Source organism: Fukomys damarensis, unplaced genomic scaffold (genome assembly GCF_012274545.1).
Source record: "Fukomys damarensis isolate Sample0158 unplaced genomic scaffold, DMR_v1.0_HiC HiC_scaffold_16, whole genome shotgun sequence".
NCBI classification, from domain to species: domain Eukaryota; kingdom Metazoa; phylum Chordata; class Mammalia; order Rodentia; family Bathyergidae; genus Fukomys; species Fukomys damarensis.
In genome coordinates, this window is record NW_022900928.1 from 119,100,818 (window position 1) to 119,109,774 (window position 8,957).

At 54.1% G+C, this 8,957-nt stretch overlaps 3 protein-coding genes across 6 annotated transcripts in view; 1 reads left to right on the top strand and 2 right to left on the bottom strand.

Moving 5' to 3' along the window:
- Glb1l (galactosidase beta 1 like) overlaps nucleotides 1–463 on the bottom strand; it is a 13,006-nt gene extending 12,543 nt beyond the window's left edge. For 2 of the 3 annotated variants that reach the window (XM_010611848.3, XM_010611847.3), the window contains exon 1: nucleotides 392–463. The gene's annotated coding sequence lies outside the window, so the exon portion shown is untranslated. The remainder of the gene's footprint in view (nucleotides 1–391) is intronic. The other variant, XM_010611846.3, reaches the window with a different exon arrangement.
- Nucleotides 464–490: 27 nt separating this feature from the next.
- Stk16 (serine/threonine kinase 16) lies at nucleotides 491–3,867 on the top strand. 2 transcript variants are annotated; one of them, XM_010611838.3, is made up of 8 exons: nucleotides 491–570; nucleotides 937–1,126; nucleotides 1,670–1,889; nucleotides 2,148–2,281; nucleotides 2,453–2,573; nucleotides 2,699–2,794; nucleotides 3,175–3,296; nucleotides 3,427–3,867. In XM_010611838.3, exons 2-8 carry the CDS (start codon nucleotides 1,041–1,043, stop codon nucleotides 3,563–3,565), a joined length of 918 nt encoding a protein of 305 aa, XP_010610140.1. In that variant the 5' UTR covers nucleotides 491–570; nucleotides 937–1,040; the 3' UTR covers nucleotides 3,566–3,867. The 2 variants fall into 2 exon arrangements, with proteins under 2 accessions (XP_010610140.1, XP_010610139.1); XM_010611837.3 differs by having other exon boundaries at nucleotides 528–640.
- Nucleotides 3,868–5,204: 1,337 nt separating this feature from the next.
- Nucleotides 5,205–8,904, bottom strand: Tuba4a (tubulin alpha 4a). Its single transcript, XM_010611835.2, has 4 exons — nucleotides 8,818–8,904; nucleotides 6,915–7,137; nucleotides 6,478–6,626; nucleotides 5,205–6,248 (listed from the first exon to the last, which is right to left on the bottom strand). Exons 1-4 carry the CDS (start codon nucleotides 8,818–8,820, stop codon nucleotides 5,277–5,279), a joined length of 1,347 nt encoding a protein of 448 aa, XP_010610137.1. The 5' UTR covers nucleotides 8,821–8,904; the 3' UTR covers nucleotides 5,205–5,276.
- Between the last annotated feature and the right edge of the window lie 53 nt (nucleotides 8,905–8,957).

Here is an 8,957-nt window from a genome sequence, read left to right on the forward strand (position 1 = left end):
TTTTTTGAGACAGGGTCTCACTATTTTGTTGAGACTGACCTGGAACTCATTATGTAGCCCAGACTGGTCTCGAACTCACAGCGATCCTCCCGCCTCAGCCTCCTGAGTGCTGGGATTACTGGCTTGTGCCACCATGCCCAACAAGAATCTAACCTCTTAACCACTGATGCCAGGGCCCTGAAGAGGGTACAGGTGGTACTCCCGAAGTCCAGGCCGCCTGCCCCATCCTCCCGAGAGTTCTTTTGGGCTGCACTGTAATAGGCAGAAGGTATGAAGCCTCCTACCTCTGACATTGGGAGATGGAGGTCCTGGGGGTTTTAGAATGAGCCCTGCTGTGCTCCCCCTTGCCTGAGTCTTGACCCGTACTGAAGGCCAAGTGGTGAACCCTCACCTGGGTACTGGGAACCGTCCACCCTCAGGTCTAGCCAGCCCCGGGGCTTCCTCACTCTGCGAGCCCACATCCTCCAGCAGCTCAGCAGTTGCTAGGATACGGTGGGCCGTTACTGCGGCGCGGAATGATGAGGTAAACGTAGCTTCCGGTCCCTGGAGCGTCGCTTCGGCTGGAGCTAGGTCAGTGGGCCGTCACGGCGGGCAGATCTTTTGCTGAACGCCTCGAGGCGTACGGTGTTCTCTGCCAGAGGTGGGCTCGAACCTCCCGCCTGCTCTGGAGCTACCTTGTGCCTTGCCTTTGAGGTCTGAGGGGGTGGAGCGGGGCCCACCCCAAGGTGGGCCAGGGGTGGAAGGAAGCAGCCTGGCAGTATGGCCTGAAGCTTTGAGGAATCTGATTCCAGGCTTCTAGGAGCAGGCGTCGCCAAGGCCTGTTTTCTTTAGTCGGGACTCTAGTTTCTCAGACCTGAGCCTGAGCTCTCCCTATTGATACTTCAGGGGCCATCTGGATTGAGCTGGATCTGTGACTTGCCCTTGCTTTCTTCCCAGCATGATCCACTGGGTCCCCAGCGCATCTCCTGGAACAGCCCACTCACCCTGGACGAACTCCTCAGCAGCCAAAGATTTTCCTTGAGGAGGATGCATGAGACATTATGGGCCATGCGCTGTGTGTCTGCTCTCGAGGAACTGTCATTATTGACAATAAGCGTTACCTGTTCATCCAGAAACTTGGGGAGGGGTGAGTGGAAATCATTTAGCTAGCCCCCAGGGTTATGGTATTGAGGAACAATGGTCTGTGCATGATAGGAGCACTAGGGTTTTGTCCCTGTTCTCTACCTCATCCGACAGAACCTTAGCTGAGTGGGTCAAGAAAGTGGATTCTGGACCCAGGCCTCCTAGAGCCACCTTGTGCTACCTTGGTAAACCATCTGCTTAATGGAGATGATTATCATGTCTCACTGATGGAGTTGTGAAGATTAAATGAGATAATATATATAAAATGTCTCACTCAGTGACTGGTTCATAAACACTTGATAAATGTTAGCCATCATTTATTTAATATTTATTGAGCATCTGTTGTGCAGAGCATTAAGACCATAGGATCTCAGTGATTTTTGTGTCCCTGCCCTTGAGGAGCTCAAACTAATCTTCAGACTTTCTTGGAGCTGTATCTTGGGAGGGTTTTTGCTCAATTCAAGAAGCACTCTCCCTTTGGGAATTTCTCTGGGTCCAAGCCATGTAGGAGACAGTCATGGTCCTTACTAACCCCTTTGGCCCACAGTGGGTTCAGCTATGTGGACCTAGTGGAGGGGTTACATGATGGACACTTCTACGCCCTGAAGCGAATCCTGTGCCACGAGCAGCAAGACCAGGAGGAGGCCCAGAGAGAAGCAGAAATGCATCGCCTCTTTCATCACCCCAACATCCTTCACCTTGTGGCTTACTGTCTGAAAGAGCGGGGAACAAAGCATGAGGCCTGGCTGCTTCTACCCTTCTACAAGGTCAGAAAGTCTCCTGGTTATGAAGGGGGTTGCAACAGAGCTTCCTACCAAGGTTGTGTGAACAGTCAAGCATGTTAGAAAGCAGGTGCAATGTCCTGGGTCTGGCCATTTTGGTTTGGGGTTTAGAGGATTCCAAGTGGGACTGGGGCTTGAGGTATATGTGCTGAAAGAGTTGATGGGGTTTGACACAAGGGAGGTGTCAGGCCTAGCGAGCAGAGGATTCAGAAATACCTCATTGTGGGGAAACTTGTATTGCAGAGAGGCACGCTGTGGAATGAGATAGAAAGGCTGAAGGACAAAGGCAACTTCCTGACTGAGGATCAAATCCTTTGGCTGCTGCTGGGTATCTGCAGAGGCCTTGAAGCCATTCATGCCAAAGGTTATGCCCACAGGTCAGTGGGAGGACCCTGCATACTTGCTGGGGCCAAAAGGAAGAGCCTCATCCAGAGAATTGGGAGGTCTATCTCTGCCTTCCTCTCAAGGAAAGTTCCCATGATTCTTTCACTCCCTGGGATTTAGCCTCCCTGTCCTGGGATGTTTGTGTCATTTTCACTTCCCTCTAGGGATCTGAAGCCCACCAATATCTTGCTTGGAGATGAGGGGCAGCCAGTCTTAATGGATTTAGGCTCCATGAATCAAGCACGTATCCATATAGAGGGTTCCCGACAGGCCCTGACCCTGCAGGTAAGAAAGTCTCCATGTTCCTTTGCTCATCTGTTCCCATCCCTTATTCCAGTTACATTCCATAATTTGGTCACACATGACTGTGGCTTGTGTCTCACTTTTGCATTCTGGGGCCACTGTTCCAGGACTGGGCAGCCCAGCGGTGCACCATCTCCTACCGTGCCCCAGAGCTCTTCTCTGTGCAGAGCCATTGTGTCATCGATGAGCGTACCGATGTCTGGGTGAGGAGTGTGGGGGTGGGAACCTGGGTGTGGAGCAGTACAACTCTACGCCTAGTGTGTAGAGGGGAGTAGGCCTTTGGTTTCTGTTGCATGGGGCCCCAGAAACCACAACATGTCCCCATACCCCTCGACTTCCTTCCTGGGAACTGTCACTGATACTGTACTCAGCTGCTCAGGAAGTAGTGTGGTCCCTGCCTCTGAACTGGGTGGGTACAGCTCAGTGTTGGTGAGAAAGCTAACTGGCAGTTTTTCTGGGCCCTGGTGGTGCCATATGGCTGAGACTGGCATATCTTTGCTAATGTCTCTTTTCACCACAGATATAAAGGGAGAGATGTCACCTCTATTGGTCCCCTTCTAGGAGCTAACTAAGTTCTGCTCAGTCCCTAGGCTGTGTGCTTTACGCCATGATGTTTGGGGAAGGTCCTTATGACATGGTGTTCCAGAAGGGTGACAGTGTGGCTCTTGCTGTGCAGAACCAACTTGTCATCCCACAAAGTTCCAGGTAAGCAAAATAAGAGACACACCAAGTAAAAAAGGACCAAAAAAAGCAGCACCAAGTAGTTCACTCTTCTGAGTTGGAACCTTAGCAAGCACAGGTGCCCTCCACTCACCTTGCCCCCCTTCCTCCATAGGCATTCTTCAGCTATGCGGCAGCTGCTGGCTTCCATGATGACTGTGGACCCCCAGCAGCGCCCTCACATTCCTCTCCTTCTCAATCAGTTAGAGGCTCAGCAACCCCCAGCTCCTGGTCAGCATACTACCCAGATCTGAAGAAACCAGTGGCCACCTTGAGAGGATCGCCCCTTGTTCCTTGGAAAGAGCCTCTCATCTCTTACTGGATCTCTACTCATTCTGTCAGGACTGCTGTTACAGTTGGGGACAGAGGGTGGGGACCATTATCTCTGTCCTGTTCCTCTTCTGCTCTTACCCCCAGTGCTCAGGCAAGGGACCTGACCAGGGCTGGGCCAGGGCGAAACTGAGAAAATACATGGCTCTGAGCTGGTCTGCTGAGTTCATATGTTCAGCTTCCAAATCTGGGAGCAGGAGAATAAAGTGAAAGCAGGTTACTGTGGATCTTAGTCTCAGTGTCTCTGAGGGGAGAGAAGAGGTGCAAGGGGCAAAGTCTGGTTGCCATTTCCAGGGGAACAGCCTGGGAAAAGAAACGGGTGTGGTTGGTACCAGTCCATGTGAGGCAGGTGTCCTTTGATCTGTCTGGTTAGCAGCTGTCAGTTACAGCTTGTCTTAGTCAAAAACGTAAAGCTGCTCTGGCTGGAGCTGGCTTCAGGTTGTGCCAAGAATGGGGAGCAGGCCCCCTAAAAGTTCTTTCCTTCTTTCACTCCAAGGGGTGGGTAGCTTAGCCAAAGCAGCTCAGCCGGTTTGCCAGGCCAAGGGCCTCTGGGTGGAGACACCTGAGGAAGCTTTGGGACAGCTACATTACAGGTCTCCCATCCTCAGCCTGGGGGGAGGAGGTGGAGCTGGCAGCCATTTTGGCAATGTCTCTGATTATTCTAGCTCACACATGATTAATAATTAACGAGGCTAGTGTGGTGTGGCAGTAACCCACAGCTACTTCCGGCTGTTCTGCTGAGTAAACAGGAGCCGTGCTTTACTGGGCTTGAATGTTCCCTGGGGAAGGGCATTATGTCCCTGAGTCACCAGGGAGGGATAGCAAGGGCAGGTCTGGCATCTCCCGCTCCTGAGAGTGCAGCTTCCTCCTCCCAACCATGCCCAAACAGGCTGATGTCAGTGTGGGTCCCAGGGTGCCTATTAGCAAAGTTGAATTTTTCCCCAGGGCCCTGGGAGGCAGTCCCACCAGCTAGCAAGGAGGCTGAGGCAAAAAGAAAGCACAAACAGAGGGGAGACGACCTGACTTTTAATGGCACAGCCCCAGCCTCAGCAAAGCAGCAAGACAGACAAGCTATGCAAAGCTGAGAGGTGCAATGGCACAAACAACTCTAGAAGACTGCCCTTTCCCATCCCCCAAGCTTATGACAGGGCTCTGTGCCCAGGAACTTCGGGCCAGCCCAGCCCCATTCCCAAGCCCTCAGTGCACAGCAGAGCCTGGGCCAAGGCTTGTTCCAGAGTTAGTGAATGTAGAGGCAGCAGGGAAAATAGTGTAGCCGTCCAAATCTCCAATACAGAAACTAATGAACTCCTAGTTGAAAAGAAGTGAAGACTTGTATCCTTTAAGGTCCAGGATCTGGTCCTTATTACCTCCCTATCCTGGGTCTCTAAGAACCTGATATCAATGTCCCTGTGGTCATGCTTCCTGGGCCTGCTGAGAGCCCCTTGCAAATCTCACCTACAGCCGTGGAATGGAAGAGGGTCATGAGCAGCATCTAGTGAGAGCAGCAGCAGCAGCAGAAAGGGGAAGGCAGCAGAAGCTCAAGCACTCACAGAGGAACAAGAAACCGTGCAAGGAGACTGTTTATTTCAAAAGGATTTTGCAATAGACATAGTGAACAGGCTCCAGGCAGCTGTTCTATTCTTCTCCCTCATCCTCATCCTCATAGGAGTCGATGCCTACTTCTTCATAATCCTTCTCCAGAGCAGCCATATCCTCCCGGGCCTCTGAGAACTCACCCTCCTCCATGCCCTCTCCCACATACCAGTGTACAAAAGCCCTCTTCGCATACATCAGGTCAAACTTGTGGTCCAGGCGGGCCCAGGCCTCAGCAATGGCGGTCGTGTTGCTCAGCATGCACACAGCACGCTGCACCTTGGCCAGGTCGCCCCCGGGCACCACCGTGGGTGGCTGGTAGTTGATACCAACCTTGAAGCCTGTGGGGCACCAGTCCACAAACTGGATGCTGCGCTTCGTCTTGATGGCAGCAATGGCGGCGTTGACATCCTTGGGTACCACATCTCCGCGGTACAGCAGGCAGCAGGCCATGTACTTGCCATGACGGGGGTCACACTTCACCATCTGGTTGGCAGGCTCGAAGCAGGCATTGGTGATCTCCGCCACCGACAGCTGCTCGTGGTAGGCCTTCTCTGCAGAGATGACCGGCGCGTAGGTGGCCAGGGGGAAGTGGATGCGAGGGTAGGGCACCAGGTTGGTCTGGAACTCTGTCAGGTCCACGTTGAGGGCCCCGTCAAAGCGAAGGGAGGCAGTGATGGAGGACACGATCTGGCTGATGAGGCGGTTGAGGTTGGTGTAGGTGGGGCGCTCGATGTCCAGGTTGCGGCGGCAGATGTCATAGATGGCTTCGTTGTCCACCATGAAGGCACAGTCCGAGTGCTCCAGCGTGGTGTGGGTGGTAAGGATGGAGTTGTAGGGCTCGACCACTGCGGTGGACACCTGGGGGGCTGGGTAGATGGAGAACTCCAGCTTGGACTTCTTGCCATAATCAACAGAGAGCCGCTCCATCAGGAGGGAGGTGAAGCCGGAGCCCGTGCCCCCTCCAAAGCTGTGGAATACCAGGAAGCCCTGAAGTCCTGTGCACTGGTCAGACTGAAAGAAAGAGATGGAGTCATGGTGGGGGATGCTGAGGAACTTTTCTAGCTCCATAAGCCCTCACTTATCTTGAAAGCTAGGGTTAAGCCTAATGAGTAAACCACAGTGGAATCATATTCTGGAACATACAGCTAGAGATGACCTCCTGAAATGGATCTGAGGAAAGCTTTTCCCTGACCATTTGTTTAGTCTCAAATGCTCCTTCCCTTCCATGCCAAATTCTCACCAGTTTGCGGATCCGGTCCAGCACAGGATCGATGATCTCCTTGCCAATTGTGTAGTGGCCACGGGCATAGTTGTTAGCGGCATCTTCTTTCCCAGTGATGAGCTGCTCTGGGTGGAAAAGCTGTCGATATGGGCCATTTCGGATCTCATCTGGAAGAACATAAACCATACTGTTGGGTAAAAACCACAAGGCTGTTCTCAGCAAGGACCTTCCTCCCCCCAGAGTGATATCTGCTGCCAGATACACGGAAGAGCTAGCTCGTCCTTCTGCCAGCCTGAGATACCAGTGTGGGAGAAACTCAGATCTGCTCTGGCCCATGCCAGCCTGAGATCAGCTTGCCTTCTTTATCTTCAGATAGGGTTAGGAGTTTTTCGGGGACATGAAGCCAAGTCTAGGTACCCTCTCTTCCGTCCTTCAAATTTGCCCCTTACACTCACCAATCACAGTGGGTTCCAGATCCACAAAAACTGCTCGGGGCACATGTTTTCCAGCACCAGTTTCACAAAAGAAGGTGGTGAAGGAGTCATCCCCTCCACCAATGGTCTTGTCACTGGGCATCTGCCCATCAGGTTGGATCCCATGTTCCAGGCAGTAGAGCTCCCAGCAGGCATTGCCCATCTGGACACCTGCCTGTCCCACATGGACTGAGATGCATTCACGCTGAGGGATAGAGAAGGGTCACAGCATCAGTGCCACATTTACAAGTTCCTACCTATCTCATGAGCCTCTCTCCAACTTTATCACCTACCAGCTAGGATGACTCAGTAAGAGGGAAGGCTTCAAACTGGCAGGGTCAGAGGAGGCTGGCAGCCTTCCCAGGATCCCTTGCACAGGAAGAAGCACCCAGTAGGGCAGGCCAATCCCTTAGCCTATTTCTCCGTGGGGAATTTGTCCAATGAGAGCTGTGGCTGTGAATGACCCTGCCACATTCCCAGGACACTTGGGGAGGAGAGAGGGCACGTGGGTATGAGACAGGCAGACACTGCAGTAATTCAGGAGAGAAGAGACTTTCCAGCTGCTCCTAATCCTGCAGCCCACACACCCAGCTTCTCCAGAGCCTAAGAGGCAGGTTTTCCAGTTTACAGCCCACAGGCCTCCCCACTTGATTCTTCGATGAAGAACAACTACGATTTGCTATAACCCTCTCCCCTTCATTTCTCTGAGTGCAGAGGTGTCTCAGCCTTCCCATCTGGCATCAGCTGACCACACCGGTCATCAGGATGCCCTCTCTCCCCACCTTTAAATCCCATCTGGCACTGGGGATCAAACCCATCTGGCTCCCCCTCTCCACCCCCGCATTCATTCTGTCTTCGCCACCTTCATCCACCCCGCCAGACCCCACAGAAGTAGGGATAATGCTGGCAGTGAGAAGTTGTGGGCACTAGGAGCTTGCTCCCTGCCTTAGGCTCTGCCCCCACCAGTCCTAAATTAACCCCTGCAGCACCAAAGTCCGCAGGGCGGCGCCTTGCCTTCCTACAATGAAGGGGCACGGTGATGGGTTTCCAAATCCAGAAAAGGAAGCAGAACCTGCGGTTAGGCCCCAGAGGTAACCCGCCTTGCCCCGGCCAAGACAGGCGCCATCCTGCACCCGGGCCCTACATCCGCTCTCCTCTGGAGCCTTTCCAGTTACATCCCAGCCGAAAGAGGGGATTGGGTTTCGGTCCCTGTTCTTGGGCTATAAATACCACCCCCTTACACACACCTCTTCCCCTCCCCCCAACCTGGTCTCGGCCCGCGCTGTCGCTCAGGGCCAGCTGTCTCTGCCTGTCCTCTGCGCATCTGCACTCCCGCAGGAGTGGGGCCACAGCTCGCCTCACGAGACGGAACCCCATTCCCGCCTCCCCTCTCGGCTCAGAAGCGGGGTGCTGAGTCACTGGGGGTGCTGTGGGTGGGAGAACGAACACACTCAGGAAAGGGGAATGTGGCTCTAAGTAACCTGACCCCCTTCCACCTTCTGGCGCCACGCACGCACGTGTTCGGTCAGTTCCAGGGACTCCTAGGGGGAAGGGATGGGGGCATCCAAGCGGGTCTTCCGCTGCCCGCGGAAGGCACTGGGCGCCAGACCGCGTGACTCTCCCCCCCCGCCAAGAGGGCTGGGCACAAACGCTTAGGAGGGCAGAGGGGATTAGCAGGAGGGCTCCTCTCTGCAAATGAAGAACCCTCCCACTGCCCCGTCCGTAGCTCCCAAAGGTGGACAACACACCAGGCCAAAGTCACTAGAAGGGGCTTGCGGGTGCAAAACCTTTGCCTTGCCTAGAGAACCTGGATGCTGGGTGGAGGGTCCCCGCAAGGGGAGGAACAGTTAGGGGTCGGGCGCGAACCCGGTGGGGTCGCACTCACCATGGTGAGTCCGAGCGGTGCGTCTCACGTAGAGTAGGGGTGACGAGTCTCGGTGAGATCTGCGCTAGCTGCAGTGCCGCACCGCTCTTATATGTGGGAGGGCGGACCCGCGCGCTCCGCTCGCCCACTCTGGGCCAGGC

What these genes read in the sequence shown, in the direction of transcription:
- Tuba4a (XM_010611835.2), bottom strand. An exon ending in TCTGGAACCCACTGTGATTG is followed by an intron (nt 6,627 to 6,914) that starts GTGAGTGTAAGG and finishes ATGTTCTTCCAG; the next exon opens with ATGAGATCCGAAATGGCCCA. An exon ending in TGGACCGGATCCGCAAACTG is followed by an intron (nt 6,249 to 6,477) that starts GTGAGAATTTGG and finishes TCTTTCTTTCAG; the next exon opens with TCTGACCAGTGCACAGGACT.
- Stk16 (XM_010611838.3), top strand. Translation starts at nt 1,041, where the DNA reads ATGGGCCATGCGCTGTGTGTCTGCTCTCGAGGAACTGTCATTATTGAC. An exon ending in TGCTTCTACCCTTCTACAAG is followed by an intron (nt 1,890 to 2,147) that starts GTCAGAAAGTCT and finishes CTTGTATTGCAG; the next exon opens with AGAGGCACGCTGTGGAATGA. An exon ending in ATGAGCGTACCGATGTCTGG is followed by an intron (nt 2,795 to 3,174) that starts GTGAGGAGTGTG and finishes AGTTCTGCTCAG; the next exon opens with TCCCTAGGCTGTGTGCTTTA.